The sequence below is a fragment of the Bubalus kerabau genome, chromosome 6 (genome assembly GCF_029407905.1).
Source record: "Bubalus kerabau isolate K-KA32 ecotype Philippines breed swamp buffalo chromosome 6, PCC_UOA_SB_1v2, whole genome shotgun sequence".
Classification (NCBI taxonomy): Eukaryota; Metazoa; Chordata; class Mammalia; order Artiodactyla; family Bovidae; genus Bubalus; species Bubalus kerabau.
In genome coordinates this window covers 92733545-92754804 of record NC_073629.1, presented here as the reverse complement: position 1 = coordinate 92754804, position 21260 = coordinate 92733545, and the positions used below count along the sequence as shown (strand labels likewise).

The window sequence follows — 21260 nt, the reverse complement described above, 5'->3', positions numbered from 1 at the left end:
CTCCTTACTCCCTCCCACTCTGTGTCCCACCCTCCCTAGCTTTGTGCCGGGGGCGCGGAACCGCTTCCCCGCCTCAGCCGCGCGGCAGGAGGAGGGAGCCGCCACAGAGGAGCTGCCGCTGGCTGCCCCAGACAGGGGCACAGGTAGGTGGCGGCCGCGGGCTGGGCCGCTCACGGATCCCGGGGCTGCGAGTGGGGGCGGGTGTGGGGTTTGAGGGAGGGGTGGGAGAGGGGAGGGGAAGACCGAGAGGGTCGGGGCTGGGGTGTGGTTGGGTGAATGGTGTGAGGGTGAGGATCTAGGGGTGTCAGAGATGGGTTTATGGGTGGAGTTGATGCTGGGCTAGGGTATGGGGCGTGTGAGAATTGAGGTTCGTTCGGGGCCTGGGTGGAAAGAGGGAGCAGGATTAGCTTGGGTGCACTTGGGGAGGGTTACACCTGGGAATTTAGACAGAAATGGAGAATTGCAGTACTGGGGAGGGGGAGAGGGAAGGGGATTTGAGGAGTGCTAGAAGTAAAGGATCTAGGATTAGAATAAGAGAGAGGGTGGGGTTTGGGGGCAGGGGAGAAAAGTTGGGGCTGTGGACTGTGAAGTTGGACATTGAGTCGTGAAGGAAGAATATTTTGAAGGTTGAGGGCAGAAGAGGAGGGAAAAGATGGAGAGTTTGGAGTCCCAGGAGAGGGAATCTCAGAGAGTGGGAGGAAGGGAAGACTACATAATAAAGGACAGAGAAAGAGTGCAGGGGTTAGGGAGGGTGGGGGTGGAATGGTGCGGTAGAAGGAGGGAGAGCCAGGTGAAGGTGTGATTGGATCTGGGCCACCGGGAGCCACATTCAGAAGGATCATGGAAAGATTGGAAGGGTGTGAGGTTTGAGAGTTGAGGGCAGGGGAGTTGGGAGTGGGTGAAAGGAGAGGATTAGGATTTTTGGTGCAGAGATTGGATTTTGTGTGAGAAGCTCTACAGTTGGCAGGTAGAAAAACTGTCAGATGTCAGGATGTAGGAGAGATTGGCCTCTCCTAAGAGGCAAATAAGGAGCTAGGTATGGGAGAGAAGGCAGGTGGGCAAGTGCAAGTTATAAAACAAAAGAATTGAGAATTGAATAATGGTGGTGATCCAGAACAATAAACCTAAGATTGTTACTTGGTTATTGGTGGTTTGGAACTAGTTTCCGTTCATGTTTGTATGTTAGACATTTGCTTAAGAATACTGCATTTTCAAGTAAACCGAGGGTGTCTGCAGCCTTGGGATGAAGGCCATGGAGTGACAGATGTTTTCCTGGTGTGTGGATATGGGTAATTTCTGCCCTGGCAGAGGAAAGAGGGAAAGCCTCAGTGTAGCTATTGTCCTGGCTCAGTTCCCACCAACTCTTTTCTCAGATGTCCACTGTTTTTTTTTATCTCTGCCCTCTCTCAACCCCCCTCCCCAGCTTGAGTCAGTGAATACCAGAGGGCTCAAACAGGTGGGTGAGATTAATTTTTAACATTTTTTTTTATCCTTAAAGCTGATGTCATATTTTTATTCTTGAGAGACAGCATCATGCAGTGGAAAGAGCTTGAGCTTTGGAGTGATACAGCTTTGAGATTGAATTCTGGCCCTGCCACTTACTAGTTCTGTTTCTTAAGTAAGTTACTTTTAGTCTCTGAGCCCCTTTATTAAATGGCAAACCTTACGTCATAGGATTGTTGAGAACTGCATTTAATATAGTACCTAAGAGCGCTTGGCAACTCAGTGGGAGCTATCACATCCACTATTATTATCATCATAGTCTTACTATGGCTTATTATTTCTGAGAGATTGCTGTCTTACTTTACCTACTAAAGTTAGGTGTTTTCTTCTTTTTCTTTTCAAATTGCATAACTGTAGGCTCAGCTCACAGTTTTAATTGTCTCCTATGGTCTGCTTCCCTGACTCCATCTTTCCAGTCCCCTCTACTGGGTAGTCATGGTTCTTGCTTGGTGAACTGGCTTCAAGCTCTAAAAAGTCATGTTTAGTTATCACTTATTTTATCTTGCCTCTTATTCGAAGAGGCAGTAGAGAACTGAATTTTTAATGTAGTAAGGCTACATTTTATTCATTTGATGAAATGACATGTTCATGGCTCATTTGTGGTGACCAAATACTAGAACATGTACTATTGTAATAGTTTTCTATGAGATTTTATGGGTTACAAAACCACCTCTCCAGAGACAGGCTGGAAAACTATCAGAGGCTACCTTGTTATTCTGTTGCTCTAATGTGAAATGTAGCTAATACAGACCTTCACTGAACATTGTTATTCTTTCACATACTAATTACTTTAATTTTCCAGTTCGTTTAGGATTTTTGCCATGATATAGAACAGGCTCTGTCTCCTGATAATAGACTCTGTCCCTTATAATAGACCACTCTGTATAATAGCCAGGAACAAGCAGAGCCAAGTTACAGAAACTTTGGAATTTTCTTGCCTTTACAGTTCTTAACTTTGAAAGGCTTAAACATTAATATAATTCTTAGATGATTTTATGGTACCTCACAAACTCTTAGGAAGCTTGCTCCTTGTTGGGAGCAAGATGCACAAATTTAGTAGTAAAAATCAAAGGTCCCTGGAATTTCCTGATCATGGTCCATTCCTTAGGTACCATAGTTGAAAAACAGAGAGCCCTTGGCATCTCTGGACAAATGATGTAGGTTTTACTCTTCAGGAATTATTCGATTTTTTCATCATTTAGAAAGAGAACTAGCATTTCATGAGTAATTTAAGTAAAAAAGTAAAGGTAAAATATAGCCAGAACTATGTCTGTTTTGAAAATGATTCATGTGAGACTTCCCTGGCAGTCCAGTGGTTAAGACTGCACTCCCAATGCAGGGGCGCATTGGGTTCAATCCCTGATCAGGGAACTAAGATCCAAAAAAGAAAAAAAAAAAATCCGTGGAAGCAGAAACTGCTGGGATTTTTGGCAGCCTGGGTTAGCATCTTCACTTTGGTCCCCGACTTCTTGTGCCCTCTGCTGGATGGAATCAGTTTTCTGATTTTCGCCGGAAGTGGTCCTCCATTCATCCATTTGTTTTACCCTAGAATCTATGGGCGGCACTATTAGGAGTGATGGCTAGGGGTGCTACATATGAGCAGACCCTGTTTCATTGCCAGGGGTTTTATAGGGTGCTGATTCCTTGTGTTAACTTCCATAGAATTTGTCTTTCCACTTTTAAAATCAGGTTATTCTTACGTGGGGCTGTGCCTGGTATCTACTTCCAGGTCTACAGGTAGAGAAGGACTATGAATGTTCAAGTCCAGAGGAGAAGACCAAAGGGGATCTGCTTTGTCTCCTCATCAGAATTAAACTCTCTGAGATTGAAGGAACCACATGCTTACCCCTAGAAGAAAAGCTTAGAATAAGTAAAATTATCGCCTTAGCAGAGGCACTGAATACTGGCAAGAATATGGGTTATGAGAGTTGGCACCGTGACAGGATTTTTTTTTTCTTCTGTTTTTTAGATTCTTTTTTTCCCCCTCCCTGGTAGTACCAGTAACAATATACTCCCATCATGCTGTTTGCTTCTACCACCTGCAAAAGGGTCTGGCAAGTTGGGGGAGGAGCCTGCAGCTGTTGCCTGGAAGAGGAGCTGGCTCCTAGCAACAGTATCAGCAGGCCCTGCAGCTCAGAGCCCTAAGTCTGTTCTTCTGAGGTCTCACTCTTCCTCTCGTTTGGTTCAGCAAATATCTACTGAGGGCTTACTCAAGCTAGGCATTGTGTTGGCCTGAAAAAAGAGAGATGAATCAAACAAGTGCCTTGCCCTCAAAGAGCTCACAACTTTGGAAATATTAACAAGTGAACAGACAGTACACAGTGCTAAGTGCTATATAGAAAGAGACAGACATTGGTGCTCTGGAAAAGCCAGACAGACATGTGCACTAGTGCAGGGCTTAGGAAGTTTTCCCAGGAGAGGGATGTGGTTGAGCTAGCTGTTAGTGAGAACTAGGAATCAGCTAGGTCAGGGAAGCTGAGAAGGATGTTCCAGCCAAAGGGAGCAGGATGTGCAAAGGCCACTGGGACGAGAGAACACAGCCAACTTAACCTGGGTAGTATGGCTTGGCCAGAGAGTAAAGCATAAGATGAGCAGGAAAGAATGAGCTCTTGGGCGTGGCGTGGCAGGGCCCTCTTTTCTGGTGTACTTTTACACACATAATTATCCTCTGGAGAAACATGGATCATACTGATGCCTGCAACAGGATCACTGTTTTATCTTCCCAGCGTCAGCATTTTTGATCACTGACTTGATTGATTGACACTTTTAAGTGGGTGAATTCAGAGCTACATTCTAGCCCTGCATTAATGCAGACAAAGCTGGGTTGGTTCACTCTAAAAGTCAATCTGTCTTTTAGAGATAATAGCAGCTATTTGACCTGTATTATATTAAATTTTACCTAAAAATTGTAACAGTGATAATCATACTTCATTTTATTTAGCGTGGCAATTTCTCAAATATTTTGAAATCTCACCATTCCTCAGGAAAGCAATATTTATTCCAACTAGTACTTGGGCATAAAATGTCATCCACATGATTGCATAAATATCCTGCTGTTTTTGATATTTTGCCTTACCTCAGCTGGATCTAGCATCTCAGCTTAATAGCTTTTAGTTAGCTCTTGTGATGGAGGTCTTTGTTTGTGGATACAAAAAAAAAAAAATGTGTTCCTTGTGTTCTGTGTAAAGTTTTGTAAAAGAGTCAACTTTAGTTCCATGACTGTCTGCTCAGGGACCACTACATGCCAAAGCACTATGTTAGGGTGAATGAATTAAACATGATCTCTGCTCTCAAGGAGCTCAAATCAGCAGGACACGCCTAGAAATAAATTAGTAGCAGAAATGCGAGCCAAGCGTAATAAAGAAATGTGTGGAAGGTGCCAGGGTAGCAAGGAAGGGAATTATTAGTTTCTAGCCTTTGTTCTGTGTGAAAACATATTTTAAAATACAAATAGTAAATTCTACATGTTACTATTAATATTTATAACTTGCAAGTCAGTGAAAAATTTTATCATTTTGATGGATGTGTAACATTCCGCGGTGTGCATGTAACATTTCTGTAATAACACCCTCGTTGGGCACTGGGATTATTCTCAGTTGTTTTGCTACTGTCTGCTGTGCTACCATGACTTTCCTTGCCAGTGACTGTCTTCCACGTCTATGATAACTCTCTTAGAGTGAACTTTATTTATTTATTTACTTATTTATTTTTGGCTGTGCTGGGTCTTCGTTGCTCAGTGGACTTTGCTCTAGTTGTGGCGAGCCGGGGCTGCTCTCTCACTGTGGTGCTCAGGCCTCTCACTGTGGTGGCTTCTCCCTTGAGAAGCACGGCCTGTAGGATACGCGGGCTCAGTAGTCGCAGTGCATGGGTGAGTTTCCCTGAGGCATGTGGAATCTTCCTAGACCAGGGATTGAAACCATGCCCCCTGTATCGGCAGGCCGTTTCTTAACCACTGAACCACCAGGGAGACCCTAGAGCGAATTTTAGAAATGAGATTTGAGCTGGTTTTTGAAAGATAAATAGGACTTTACCAGACAGACAAGAAAGGGAAGAGCAGGAACTGGCTTTCCAGGTCAAGGTAACAGAGGCAGCCTCCAGTGCCAGGGTTCACAGGCAACTGGTAAGCTTTGATTCCCCAGAGCAGCCAGAGGGCCTGCCTGGTAGGCTCATAAAGCTCTGGGCACAGCATGGTGAAGTTATATTTTACAAATGGCATTTTAATTGGGTTTTCTTCCCTTCTACCTTGCTTTTACAGTCACAACCAAGGCAATGTCTTACTACCTCAACTCAGAAAACCATCTGGACTCAGGGCCCATCTACGTGCGAGAAAATGGGCAACTGCACATGGTCAATCTGGCCTTGGATGATGTTAGGAGTAGCCTGCAGAAGCCAAGGCCTTTCAGACTGTTTCCCAAAGGCTTTTCTGTGGAGCTTTGCATGAACAGGGAAGATGACACTGCACAGAAAGAGAAGACTGATCATTTCATCTTCACATACACCCGGGAGGGAAATCTTCGGTACTCTGCCAAATCCCTCTTCAGCCTTGTCCTGGGCTTCATCTCTGACAATGTTGACCACATTGATTCCCTTATCGGCTTTCCTGAGCAAATTGCTGAGAAGCTGTTCTCTGCTGCTGAAGCCAGACAGAAATTCACAGAGCCCGGTGCGGGGCTGAGGGCTTTACAGAAGTTCACTGAGGCCTATGGAAGTCTGGTGCTTTGTTCCTTGTGTTTGCGAAACAGGTGGGTGTTCTGATTATGATAGTGAGCATTTTGTTGGGTGTGTTGATTCTGTCAGGTTCTGGGTCTTAGTGGGCTTGGGGGCTTCCCCCATCAAACAGCACTTGAGTTTAGAATTTTCAAACACAAAGTGGTAGGCCATTTTGAGAAAAATCATTGTCTTTCTCCCTTCCCTCACCCTCCCAGACAGCACTTAGCTTTATTTTGTTTTTGTTAGTGTTTTTGTTTTTTAATTTATTTATTTTGAAAACACTTTATAAGGATTAGTTGATTGCCACAGCTCTTTCATTAGGTAGAAAATACTCATCTACCAACTTTTCTAGTAGGAGAAAATAGGAAAGACAAGATGTGATCTGCCAGATATCTCTTGGTATACTCTCGGGGATGTGAAGATTAGTACCCAGAATTCTCATCTCCGTTCCAGTTTTCAGACTACTAGATATTGAACATTAGATAAAAAGCAGCTTTCGAAGAAGAGGTGACTAAAATTTCAAGTATCTTAAAGTTTGGAAATTTTCAATAAGGTCCCAACGCAAGAACCACCATCTATTTTCTAACAGAGCATGTGTTTTCTCTTATGATTGCCTTTGCTTATACACTTTTATTGACTTATTTAAATTTTTTATACCACTATCATGTAAAATAACTTTCAAGACATCTACTAATTAAAAAGAAAAACTTGAAAAAATTACACAGAAAAGGACTTAAACACAAACACAAAAGGGTATAAAGTGAAACATAAGCCTTCCTCCCATTTCTCTCCTTTGCTCTTTCCCAGAGGCAACTACTGTTACCAGTTTTCTTTACATAATTCCAGAAATACTCTGTACATACCCATGCATATATAGCTCTCCTCTTCGTTATACAAATGCAGCACAGTGCTCACACTCTTAAGCACTTTGCTCTTTCACATATTTTCAAAATTATTTGCCAAAAATCTGTGTAGATTTTTAAAATAGCCATATAGTATACCATTATATGAATTTTTGTCGTTCAAAATGTGAAAGGCAGCTTACTTTTAAGATGCACAATCAATATGACCATTAAAACAAGGCTAACCAAAAGCGATCAGTGCAAAGAAATAGAGGAAACAATAGAATGGGAAAGACTAGAGATCTCTTCAAGAGAATTAGAGATATCAAGGGAACATTTCATGCAAAGATGAGCTCAATAAAGGACAGAAATGGTACGGACCTAACAGAAGCAGAAGATATTAAGAAGAGGTGGCAAGAATACACAGAAGAACTGTACAAAAAAGATCTTCACGACCCAGATAATCACGATGGTGTGATCACTCACCTAGAACCAGACATCCTGGAATGCGAAGTCAAGTGGGCCTTAGGAAGCATCACTGCGAACAAAGCTACTGGAGGTGATAGAATCCAGTTGAGCTATTTCAAATCCTAAAAGATGATGCTGTGAAAGTGCTACACTCAATATGTCAGCAAATTTGGAAAACTCAGCAGTGGCTATAGGACTGGAAAAGGTCAGTTTTCATTCCAGTCCCAAAGAAAGGCAATGCCAAAGAATGCTCTAACTACCGCACAATTGCACTCATCTCACACACTAGTAAAGAAATGCTCAAAATTCTCCAAGCCAGGCTTCAGCAGTACATGAACCATGAACTTACAGATGTTCAAGCTGGTTTTAGAAAAGGCAGAGGAACCAGAGATCAAATTGCCAACATTGCTGGATCATCAAAAAAGCAAGAGAGTTCCGGAAAAACATCTATTTCTGCTTTATTAACTATGTCAAAGCCTTCAACTGTGGACCACAATAAACTGTGGAATATTCTGAAAGAGATGCGATACAAGACCAGCTGACCTGCCTCTTGAGAAACCTATATGCAGGTCAGGAAGCAACAGTTTGAACATGGAACAACAGACTGGTTCCAAATAGGAAAAGGAATACTTCAAAGCTGTGTATTGTCCCCCTGCTTATTTAACTTATATGCAGAGTACATCATGAGAAACGCTGGGCTGGAAGAAGCACAAGCTGGAATCAAGATTGCAGGGAGAAATACCAATAACCTCAGATATGCAGATGACACCACCCTTATGGTAGAAAGTGAAGAAGAACTAAAGAGCCTCTTGATGAAAGTGAAAGAGGAGAGTGAGAAAGTTGGCTTAAAGCTCAACATTCAGAAAACGAAGATCATGGCATCTGGTCCCATCACTTCATGGCAATTAGATGGGGAAACAGTGCCAGACTTTATTTTTTGGGGCTCCAAAATCACTGCAGATGGTGATTGCAGCCATGAAATTAAAAGACGTTTACTCCTTGGAAGGAAAGTTATGACCAACCTAGACAGCGTATTAAAAAGCAGAGACATTGCTTTGTCCATGAAGGTCCATCTAGTCAAGGCTATGGTTTTTCCAGTGGTCATGTATGGATGTGAGAGTTGGACTATAAAGAAAGCTGAGCACTGAAGAATTGATGCTTTTGAGCTATGGTGTTGGAGAAGACTCTTGAGAGTCCCTTGGACTGCAAAGAGATCCAACCAGTCCATCCTAAAGGAGATCAGTCCTGGGTGTTCATTGGAAGGACTGATGTTGAAGCTGAGACTCCAGTACTTTGGCCACCTGATGCTGAGAAAGATTGAGGGCAGCAGGAGAAGGGGATGACAGGGGATGAGATGGTTGGAAGGCATCACTGACTCAATGGACATGAGTTTTGGTGAACTCCGGGAGTTGATGATGGACAGGGAGGCCTGGTGTGCTGCGGTTCATGGGGTTGCAAAGAGTCGGACAAGACTAAGCAACTGAACTGAATGAACCAAGAGGCATATGATAAAAAGAAGGGGAAAAGTACATTTTACTCCTTCATTTTTTATTCCAAGTTATTTATGTTCATTGTGGAAAAATTAGAACAATGAAAAATAGTTATGATGTAAACATTGTTTTAAAATTATATTATAAAGGCAAATACATACTATTTGAGAAACATAAAACTGTTTAATGAAGTTTATAGTTCCATCATTCATGGTGGTGGTGGTTTAGTTGCTAAGTCATGTCAGACTCTTTGCAATCCCATGGGACTGTAGCTTGCCAGCTCCTCTCTCTGTGGAATTTCCCAGGCAAGAATACTGGAGATCCTTCATGGTAATCATTTCAAATAATGTATTTTTGTACATTTGCGAATATACTATATAACTTGTATTCTGCTTTTTCCTCCATTTACCATTGTAGCTTAGGTAATCCTCACAATGGGGAAAATGCTTTTTATCCCATGTGATGTCTGCATACTGTTCCACTGGTCCAATTGGATGAGAATAGCACTTTCATTCACATTTAATGAGCACATAATGTAGCATTTCTGGAAAGCAACTTGGCAGTATGTAGCAAAAGCCTTAAAAATATCTGTATCATTTGTTTAAAATCATCTGTATCATTGTATCAAGAGTCTGTTCTAATTTCTAATGTGATCATCAAATATGAGAACAAGTACTTTACATAAGGGTGTTCAATGTAGTACTAGTTGTAATAATGTAAACCTGGAAGCGGAATATCCAACAAGAGGAAACTAAGTAATCATGTAACTGTTAAGATAATATCCAAAGATCATTTAAAATGATGTGGTAAATTGTTCATTATATAACAAATGAAAAAGAATAATTAAAATTACATATATGATCCCAATTTTGTTCGTGAAAAAACAGAAAATTTTATATGCATTGCATATATAGGGGGGAAAAGAGGGAAGCCCACTGAAATTAATTTAGATAATGGAATTGAAATTGGTTTTAATTTTCCTTATAATTTTCTAGATTTTAGTTTTTTTCCAAGGAATGTTTTCCTTATAATCAGAAAAATATAAGAAACATTTTTAACAATCTTTTGACTCATTTTATTGCAACAATTCCAAATAAGTAATCAGATAATGCTGTCTTATCCAAATATAAGGGTAGGATTTTCAGTTGTGATTGAAAACTTGCCTTCTCCTTTTGAATCCCTGAAGGGAAATAGGAAGAGGGCAGGAGATTTGGGTTTGCATTTGCAATTCCCAGCTGAAGCTGCAGCAACAAAGGTTTTACCAGAATTGAAAAATAAGGAAATTGGTTAAGTGCAGGCACTTCTGTTTGGGGTTGGGTCACAAAACTGCCTGCCTTTGAGAAATGTCTATATGTTTCAACCTGTGAAACCTTCTGTTCCCTCTGATTTTTAATCCCATTGAGGGTCACAGGAGGCAAGTATGTTTTCCTTAAAATATCACCCTTTGTAACCGAAGTAATAGCTATCACCATTTAATGGGGCCTCCCAGGTGCCTCAGTGATAAAGAATATGCCTGCCAATGCAGGAGATGCAGGCAACTTGGGCTCCACCCACGTAGGGAAGACCCCCTGGAGGTGGAAATGGCAACCCACTCCAGCATTATTGCCTGGGAAATCCCCTGGACAGAGAAACCTGGCAGGCTACAGTGCATAGCCTCACAGAGTCGTACATGACTTAGTACAAGCACACACACCATTTAATGAGGGCCTATAAGATGCTGTTTACTTTTGAAACATTTTTTTTTCTAATTTTCTTAATAATCCTTAAAATAATCATCAGTTCCATTTTCTAGCTGGAGAAATTGAGACTTGCAGAGGTTAAATAACTTTCTTACAATCATACAAGTAATTCAGTTCAGTTCAGTTCTGTCCGACTCCTTGCAACCTCATGAATCACAGCACACCGGGCCTCCCCGTCTATCACCAACTCCCGGAGTTCACTCAGACTCAGTCCATCTAGTCAGTGATGCCATCCAGCCATCTCATCCTCTGTCGTCCCCTTCTCCTCCTGCCCCCAATCCCTCCCAGCATCAGAGTCTTTTCCAATGAGTCAACTCTTCTCATGAGGTGGCCAAAGTACTGGAGTTTCAGCTTTAGCATCATTCCTTCCAAAGAAATCCCAGGGCTGATGTCCTTCAGAATGGACTGGTTGGATCTCCTTGCAGTCCAGGGGACTCTCAAGAGTCTTCTCCAACACCACAGTTCAAAAGCATCAATTCTTCGGCGCTCAGCCTTCTTCACAGTCCAACTCTCACATCCATGCATGACTGGATGTGACATATGGATGGAAAAACCATAGCCTTGACTAGACGCACCTTTGTTGGCAAAGTAATGTCTCTGCTTTTGAATATGCTATCTAGGTTGGTCATAACTTTCCTTCCAAGGAGTATGCGTCTTTTAATTTCATGGCTGCAGTCACCATCTGCAGTGATTTTGGAGCCCCCAAAAATAAAGTCTGACATTAGCCTTGCTAAAATCCAAACTCAGGTCTGACACTAAACTGTGTTCTTTCTGTTGCTTCTCCATTATATTCTTCAGAACTTTTTAAAAGGAAAGTTGGAGGGTTAATTTTCAGCAAGACCCTAGAACTTCATTTGTGTCCTAGATAAGCATCTAGTAGTGTCTGTGGCTTTGCACGTTTCGTTTCTTAGTCTTGATTTTTGTAATGTTTGTGAATCATGTTATACATCATTGTGTCCTTCCCAGATAGCCCATGTCTCACAAGTCCTAAAAATCTTTTAGTTAATTGACCAAAGGATGTGTGTTTTCCTTTCTCTAATTGCCATTAATCCCCCAAATCCCCATTAACCCACTTCAGCTCTATGATTGGAAGATGGAAAACAGGAGCTTTATTTACAGTGTAATTAAAATATGTCTGAGTAAATAAGGCTCATTTGTGTACCCAGCTGAGCTCGGTCATCAGGCGCTTAGACGGGGTATCAATGCCCCAGGCCATCTCTACCCAGCAGTCAGGCCAGTGATCAGCTTCAATGTATCTTATTCTGATTGGAAGTAGGCAGAAAATAGATCTGACGCCCTTCTTGTCCTTGGATTGTTCAGTGCTCTTTTTGATAATTATGATCCTGGTGACAGAAGAGAAATGTGAACACTTTTAAATATAAGCCCACTGATCCTAGTGAACCATCTCACTATGAAAACTTCTAGACATCTATGAGGAAAATGGATGAGAAAGGCATGCTCTTGCCACAGGCGTTTCCCTTTCCCTGTTTTTTTTTAGGCTTCTCTCCTGTTTCCTGTCACTTCTAATCCCTTTTCATTTTTTCTTGCTGACCTCATATGAAATAGATGGACAACTAGAAAGCAGGGTGGAGACCACAGCAGTGTCTTTTTAATCTCTTCCTCTCCAGAGGCCTTCTGATACTCCATGATAGCAGTCTGGCCTCGTGCCCAGTGTAATTAAAGTGTTCGTGCTCACAGGTTTGTCTTAATAACCATCTAGTTTGGAATGAGTTCTTGTCGTAGTCATGCTGCACATAACTTTGGAATAAAGTTAGCAGGCTAACTGTGGCACCGGGGAGTGGGCAGCTACTCAAACAAGTAGGAAAGATAAAGCCTGATGTGACAAATAAATCTTTGGTGTGGTATGTTGTTGGGCATGTACAGGTTAGAATCCAGAATTCTTGGCCTGTTCCAGTTTTCAAAGCACTAGATATTTAGCATTAAGTAAAAAGCAACCTTAAAAGAATGAGTGATTAAAATTATGAGTATCCTAAAGTTTGGAAATTCTCTGAAAAAGTCCCAACACTGACCCCAAGGTCTGACTTATAACAAAGCAGATATTTTCTCTTGTGTCTTGCCTTTGCTTGTATGTTTTTATGTATTTAAAATTTAAAGTTTTTATAACCTGTGCCTACATAGTAGTCAGTAAAGTCTTCTTATTACGTAGTATCTTGTCCTGATGGAATGTTGATGTATTACAAAGCCACATATGGTGATGTTTTAAAAGAAGGAAAAGAAAAGCTGTTGATTGCTGTCCATGCTCCACAGATACCTGGTGATTTCAGAAAAACTCGAGGAGATTAAGTCTTTCCGGGAGCTGACCTGTCTGGATCTTTCCTGTTGCAAGCTTGGAGATGAGCATGAACTTCTAGAACATCTCACCAATGAGGCCCTGTCTAGGTATTGACCTACCACCATTTGTAAATGAATTGTTTTGTTTTTTAAAGGGTGATCCAGTGGGAAGGATGTTAATTACTTCCCAGTCCTGTGTGTGTTTGCTAACTTTTTTTTCTAAAACATTTTCGATCTCCATTTACTTGATACAAGCAATGTTGATTGGACAGGAAAGGAAAGTAAGGAAAATCAGTCAGTAGATTCTCAGGAAAGTAAGTCAGTAGGTTCTTTTATCTAAATAAAATTTATTTCAACATGCAGTACTTGACACTACCTGGGTTGAAAAATGATTTTGCCCTGATTTGTTCTAGCAAGAGATGAGAAGTTATATAATTTTTGCAGTCATTATCATTTTCTATTTTAACTGTCATTGAGCTGTAAATCATTTAAAAAGTGAACTAGTAAAAGACAGCCATAGAAATTATTTTCAAGAACCATAATTTAAAGAAATCACCCAGTTCACACCCTTCATAAATAGTCCGACTGATCTCAGTCTGGCTTGCAAAGAGAAGGCCAGGTGGATTCCTTTATGGTTTCATAAATACCGAGAAGGACAAAAGCACTACAAACCTGAGTCTAGTCTTTTCCCTCAGGCCTGCCTAGGAAGTGACACCGACATACTGCCCTGTAGAAAGGTATTTTTATGTGAGGTTGCTAAAAGTTCAGATTTCTTGCATATGGGACAGTGGAACACATTAAAATACCAGTTACAGGTTAGCTGAATGGATTGCCTTATGGCTATCCAACCAGTCCATTCTGAAGGAGATCAGCCCTGGGTGTTCTTTGGAAGGAATGATGCTAAAGCTGAAACTCCAGTACTTTGGCCACCTCATGAGAAGAGTTGACTCATTGGAAAAGACTCTGATGCTGGGAGGGATTGGGGGCAAGAGGAGAAGGGGACGACAGAGGATGAGATGGCTGGATGGCATCACTGACTCGATGGACGTGAGTCTGGGTGAACTCCGGGAGTTGGTGATGGACAGGGAGGCCTGGCGTGCTGCGATTCATGGGGTCGCAAAGAGTCGAACACGACTGAGCAACTGATCTGATCTGATCTGATGGCTATACCTTATAAATCCATTCTGAAAATTGGATTTATAGAATATTAGAATGAAAGAATTGTGCCTTATATGGAGGATTCTCATAGCAGTTCTTTAGCAGACTGTCCCAACATTTAGAATGTTTTTGACACATTTGTCGAGAATGCAGTTTTTGTGTGAAACAAGTGTATTTATCCTAATGAAGTCCCTGCTTACTTCATTCCACCATAGTGCCCTCTACCATCAGAGGCTAGTACTACATGCTTCTTTGGTCTCAACCCTCACACAGTAACTGAAATAGCATCAAAGGATCTTTAATTCTGTTAAATTAAAATCTTTTACTTTGGAGGTGAGAAATGGCTATGAACAAAGTCTAATAAGTGTGAAATAGCAAGGGTTGGAAGATACATTTTTAAATGAAATTTATGAAAACATTCTCATAACTTGATTTTCTCAAACGCTTTTTAAGTAATTTACTCATGGACTTTGTTTCCTAGTGTAACTCAACTCCGCCTGAAGGATAATTGTTTATCTGATGCTGGGGTGCGGAAAATGACGGCACCAGTTCGAGTGATGAAGAGAGGCCTTGAAAATCTGTCGTTATTAGATTTATCTTGTAAGTTCTGTTAGAAGTTATAGATGATTAATATTGGAAGAATGGACTTAGAAATCAACTAGTTCTTCCCCTTTGTCTGAGAGCTGATAAAATTGAGGGGTGATTCTTAGGTGCCCCAGCAAGTTAGTGGCAGAGCAGGACTAAAGCCAGAGACGGTTATCTCCTGGCCAGATACCTTTCCTGCCGTGGTTCCACTCTATAGGGCAGTAAAAACCCTTAAGGATTCACTCATGCTGCTTATTCTCTGCAGAGAGGTCATATTCACTGTATATTCACAGCACAGAGGACATGTGGCTCATTTTTACTTATTTTTGAGTTGCTGATTGATAGTGTCTGTCAGCTAGGTCATTTTTATCAATAATTTCTTGGTAAAGATCTGGATAAATTCACAATTTTGATGCTTACTCAAGATGAACCAGATACTGATTCCAGTAGTGGAAAGAGTATAAGATGAGTTATGATTTAACTGAGCATGTATTGAATATGTGGCAGGATGGTTGGTGTCAAAAGAGTAGCGAGAGCAGGTGTTTGAGGTCAGAGGACACTCCTTGCTCCGCTGCTGTGTGCCCTTGGGCATTATTTAAACTCTCTTAGCCTTGGTTTTGGCTTCTGTAAGATGAAGACAATAACGCCCTCCCTTCCTCCCCGGGAAGTATATTCATTTAGCAGATTTTTTGTTTGAGTGTCTGCAGTGTGCCAGCACTGTCCTCATGCTCTTGAGGACCCAGTGCTAAATGCACTTCTCTCTGATATGAGAAGATTCAGTGTAAGAAAGGATTGTTTTTAAAAAATGCAGGGCTTCCCTGGTGTCTCAGTGGTAAAGAATCCACCTGCCAATGCAGGAGATACGGGTTTGTGAGATCTCAGGTACCGCTGAGCATCTAAGCCCATGTGCCACAGTTATTGAGCCTGTGCTTTGGAGCCCGGTGGCCACAGCTACTGAGCCCGTGTACCACAACTGCTGAAGCCTGCATGCCCTAGAACCTGTGCTCCACAGCAAGAGAAGCCAGCGCGTTGGGCAGCCAGCACACTGTGACTAGAAAGTAGCCCCACCTCGCCACAACTGGAGAAAAACCCGTGCTACCCAGCACAAAAACAAAGACCCAGCACAGCCAAAAATAAATATATTTTTTTTAATGCAGGTTAATAAGACAGTGATAGTCTTTGTGTCTAAGTATCCTTGAAAATCTTATTAAAATCTTTTACTTTGGAGGTGAAATGGCTATGAACAAAGTCTAATATACCTGTTTATATACATGTTTAATATACATGTTTCGAGTATGCTGTTTTTATGTGGTTCCAAATTAAACCCTTTGGAGTAGCTATCTGGTTCACTAATTTCTCTGCTAAACCCCAACTCCTAGAAGTTTAGAGCTATAAAAGATCTTAAGGATCATCTCGTGTGACTCTTCATAGGAAAGATAGAGTCCCATATTTAATTTACTCTGAAAAGTTTGTTCTCTCAATATTTATATTTTATCATTGTTTGGCCTTTTTTCTTGAGCTTATTGTTGGCATTTTAACAATATTTATAACTGTAACAGAATACCACCTATGTTTTTGACATCTAGGTAACCCTGAGATAACAGATGCAGGAATTGGATACCTCTTTTCTTTTAGAAAACTCAACTGCTTAGATATCTCTGGGACGGGACTCAAGGTAGGATTTCTGTTCCCTTCTTTTACTTTCACAAACATACAGTTTGATATTTTACTTCTGCTAATCGACATTCAGAAAGGGCTGTTATCTATGGTAGAGTTTATTTCCTACTGAGAACAAGTTCGGTGTTGCCCATGTGTGTGCTGACCATTGCGTTGACTGTGCTGACCATTTCTTTCTTCCCTCACTAGGACATCAAAGCTGTCAAACACAAGCTTCAGACCCACATCGGCCTCGTTCACTCCAAAGTGCCTTTGAAGGAATTTGATCACAGTAACTGCAAGACAGAGGGCTGGGCTGATCAGGTAAGGCAGATTTTTCTCTTCTACAGTTAATATGGCTGCATAAATTCCAAGTGTCTTATTCAAATATTCGAATAGATGCTAATCCTCTTGGTATTCTTTGGCTGAACTGTCATCTTCAGTCAAACTCGAGACACTAATGACTAGTAACTAACCCAGTTACTTGAGAAAAGTTGTTAGATGCTAGTCCTTACATCTCATGCTCTGGTCGCTAGACTGTGCTTCATCCTTATTGGACCTAGAAGAAAATGCCTTCTTATAAGTGACTCAGAAAATAAATGAATTCTTGCTTGCTATGCAAAAAAACAGTATAATCTAACTTCAGAAGGAGAGATTCTCTTAGCTGTGTGTGTACCAGAAAAAGAGAACAAGTTACACTGATTAAAATTCAAGTCTAACTCTTTCCCATTTAGGGGGCAAATTTAACTCTCCTTAGTAAGGAAATGTCTTTTTTTTTTTTTTTAATCCTTAGCGCTCCCATTTTCTTTCTTTCTTAGGTTTAAAAATTGTATTTTATGTACAGAGAGCTAGCATTGTTTCTGGGAAGGTAGAGGTCTTGGATGACCCATTCAGGGAAGTTCACTTAGTTCAGCTTATTGAAGCCGATACCCTTCGTGTACTGGTGGAAACGCTGGTGGCACGTACTGAGGCCATGTTTTCAGATCAGACCATGCTAGTTTGAGCAGACTGTGCCCTCCCATTTTCAGCCTCTTCACTGAACTTTGCTTTGATGCTGTCTTACCTTCTTGATGGTCTTCCTCAAGTTGGTAAAGTACAGACTAAAGTAGGCACTCAGAAGGTAACCAAGTAGTAGAGCACCAGTAGATGCCAGCTTGCCTGTGGTTGGTGCCTGTTTCCTTCAGATACTTTAAACCAGTGTTGATTGGAGGAGGCCTGGAGGACCCACTGAGCTTTTTGTTCTGGATCCTTCCTTGGCTGCACTCTGTAATGCATGGTGGTGGACCTATCCAGCCACCTCATGATAGCATCACTTCCTTATAGGTAAGCATGAAGGCGTGCTGGTGAGTCAGCGTTTCAGAAGTACTTTGAAGTTTGTCCAGTAAATGCATGCTGAAATCGTTATATGCGTCCATTGTCAGACTAAGTTTGTAGCGCTGAAAGAGTCCTGGATATATCCAGTGGACTTGGGGCAGGTATGGGATGGTCATGTAAGGGCTCGGAATGGTTTGGTTATGGTAGCAGGTGACGTGGTGTAAAGAGCATAGGCTGGAGAGTCAGAGGCCTGAGTTTGGGGTCCTGGCTCGGCAACCCAATAGGTATACAACTTAAGGCAGCTTTGGGCTCTGTTTATTATTCATCTCTAAAATGGAGAAACCAGGACCTCTCTTGCAAAGCTAAGGATGAAGTAAAATAGCTAGCAGCTTGCACTGAAAGTAAGTTGAGGCTCCACACAGCCTTGCCCCATGCAGCCCCAGCTAGGCCCCTAGGACATGGCAGAGGTGCTTTATCTATCTTTTGTTGCTCTCTTATTGAAACTGTTACAGGCTGACTCCATTCTCCTGCCTCATTCTCAGCAGGTGACACAGAAAAATGAGGCCATCTAACAGGAGTCCCTTTACGTCCCCATGTCTGTCTCAAAGTTTCTCCGTTAAATCACTTGCCAAGGGTCCCCTGGCTAGTAAAGGCAGAGCTAACTCTGGAACTGATTTCTTAAACTGTGTGTTGTGCTGTTTCTGTGTCCTGCAAATGTTTGTCTGTCTTTATGATTATTTCATTACATACCATAATGAGAAGTGTGGAATTAAAGTTCTTGTTACTTATGGTATATGTGAAATATTAATAATTGTTGGCTTTTCTTTATTTATGTGTAGTTTCTACTAAGCCAGATTTTTCAAAAGAATTTGTAGTAACTTATAATAAAAATATTAATACATTTGTAGTAGTTTTAAAAAATGGAAACGGATCATGAAGTATCCTGAGAGTATGGAACTGTGGTTATTTTACACACATACAAGAGTTTGAATTACAGTTGGTATAGTCTAAGGTGTGAAAATGGGCCTAGGAATGTGTGAAAAGTATTATGACTAAGGTTTCAAATTTTAGTAAAGCACATGCAGTTTATTTGTAGATTGGAATAGAGACTCATCGTAGTCTGAAGTAAGATTACCACAGGGGGGTTGTGTTTATGGAAAGAGAGGAGTTGGGAACAAGGAAAGCTTGAGATTAAAAACTCGAGATTTGTTTGGATTCACATCTTTCCAAATACATTTTATTAGATTGTTCTGCAGTGGGAGCGTGTGACTTTGGAAGCTATGAAGCCGCAAGAAACCTTGGAGTCTCGAACAGCAGCTCAGCACTTCTGTGAGAAATTCCCTTTCCTTTGGAGTGGTTCGCTCTTAGATTATTTGGGCACTTAGTTCATCTTCACTCAGTGGGAAGATTAATTATGATCGTATTGACTTAATTAGATCACCAAGATTTATCCTTTGTCAACATGGCTTATAGTGTAAGTTCACACTTAGCTTTGAGCACCAGCACCAGGAAAATAACTTATTAAGCATATGTATATATGTACATATGTGTTTATATATATCCCATCTTGTTCCAGAAAAGATTTGCAGTGATACAAAAATAGAATACAGAACATTAGAAAGGAATTAAAGTGTAGCCAAAAGTAGAAGCAACCCAAGTGTCCATCGACAGATGAATGGATAAACAAAATGTAGTATTTACATACAATGGAATATCATTCAGCCTTAAGGAGGAAGGAAATTGTAACACTTGCTATAACGTGGGTGAAATTTGTAGAGACGTCCAGTTAAGTAAAATACACCAGTCAAAGAAGACAGATGTTGGGACTCCCTGGTGGTCCAGTAGTTAAAAATCTGCGCTTCTAGTGCCGCCAGCACAATTTGATCCCTGGTCAAGGAACTAAGATCTCACATGCTGCGTGCTGTGGCCAAAAAAAAAGGACAGATGTGTGAGTCTTACGATGTCCCTAGAATAGTCAAGTTCATAGTGACAGGAAGTGGAATGATGGTTGTTGGGACTGAGGTGAGGGGTGGTGGGGAGTTACTGTACCAAATTTCAGTTTGGCCAAGCTGAAAAAGTTCTGCAGATGGATGGTGGTGATGTTTACAGAGCAATGTGGATGTACTTCATGCCACAGAACTATACACTCAAAGATGATTAGCATGCTAAATTTGTGTTATGTGTATTTTACCATAATTTTTTCTGAAAGGAGTTAAAGGATAAAATTAAAGTGAAGGGAAAATAAAAGTAGAAAAATAAAAAAAATTTATTCTATACCAAAAGAGAATAAAGTTGTATCATTTGCTAGAGTTGTGCTGCAAACTTGGCTGTCTTAGAAGACAGAGTCAAGTCCAGATTCTGAGTAGTAATAGCTGACATTTTTTGAGCTTTCACTGTTGTGCCAAGCATTGTCCTAAGCACCATATATTGTTTCTTATATCTTCACATCACCCTTATGAAGTAGGTTTTATATCCTGAGGAAACTGAATCTTAGACAAGTCGCTTGCCTAAGGTCATTTATCCAAGAAGTGGCAGATCTGAGATTTGACTGTAAATCTGTGATCTCTCTGAGTACATACCTTCAACCTGTGCTGGTGCATATGCTGTAAATTACTTTATAAGGCACACAAAAGGGGGGAAATGAATCCAGACTCACCCTGTTTGGGCCCCTTGTCACTTCCGTTGGATCATTTTTCTGGTCTTGGGCAGGCATTGGCAGCTGGCATAGTAAGCTCATCACCCTTCCCTCTGTCATCCTTACAGATGGGAAGCGGGCTCGAACAGAAGCCCCAGGCAAGTATCCCCTGACAGAGGCCCACATGAACTCTTCTGAGAAGCTCCAGTTCTATAAAGAGAAGGCCGCAGACTGCCATGGGCCACTGTTGAAACACGAAGCCCTGTCAAGCCAGGAGTCAAAGAAGAGCAAGAAGAGAGCTTTCGAGGAGCCAGAGAAGGAACAGAGCAGCTCTTCACAGTCTTCGAAGCAGAAATATGTGTGTCTTGCTGTTGAAGACTGGGACTTGCTAAATTCATATTGATTGGCAAATATAAGTTGACCTTCTCCCCCTCTAATGCTAATGTATGAGGAAGGGGGTGCTGATAATGTTTTCCTTTTTGTTTGAATTTACCTATGGCATTAGCATAGCAAGCAATTATTTCTACTTTTGTGGTGGGGGAGGGGAATGCTATGGAAGTCTGTAATAATTTCTAATGTATATTTTCAATACATAGTAATTTTTTCAAATAAACGTTTTTGCTGTCCTTAGGGTCTCCTTGTGAAATATACACTGGAGCCACAAGAAGTAACACTTTGGTTTGGGATGGAAGGCCATGTGACCTAAGGCAGCTGAGTGTCATTTGTTGCTACTCTAGTTTGGCCCAGCCAGTAGGATATACATATAAATGTGTATATAAATAGCAGCCATTATTGAATGCCTCCCATGTGCCATGCCCCAACCTGACAACAACAGTAAGTTGTTGAAGGTAGGTATTAACCCTAATTT

The 21260-nt window shown here is 41.2% G+C and overlaps 1 protein-coding gene across 2 annotated transcripts; it reads left to right on the top strand.

Moving 5' to 3' along the window:
* The first annotated feature begins 4 nt into the window (after positions 1–4).
* On the top strand, positions 5–21018 carry LRRC42 (leucine rich repeat containing 42). 2 transcript variants are annotated; one of them, XM_055585810.1, is made up of 8 exons: positions 5–143; positions 5759–6245; positions 13021–13152; positions 14684–14802; positions 16374–16462; positions 16654–16767; positions 19002–19086; positions 20521–21018. In XM_055585810.1, exons 2-8 carry the CDS (start codon positions 5773–5775, stop codon positions 20793–20795), a joined length of 1287 nt encoding a protein of 428 aa, XP_055441785.1. In that variant the 5' UTR covers positions 5–143; positions 5759–5772; the 3' UTR covers positions 20796–21018. The 2 variants fall into 2 exon arrangements, with proteins under 2 accessions (XP_055441785.1, XP_055441787.1); XM_055585812.1 differs by lacking the exon at positions 5–143 and adding an exon at positions 1433–1456.
* Positions 21019–21260: the final 242 nt, after the last annotated feature.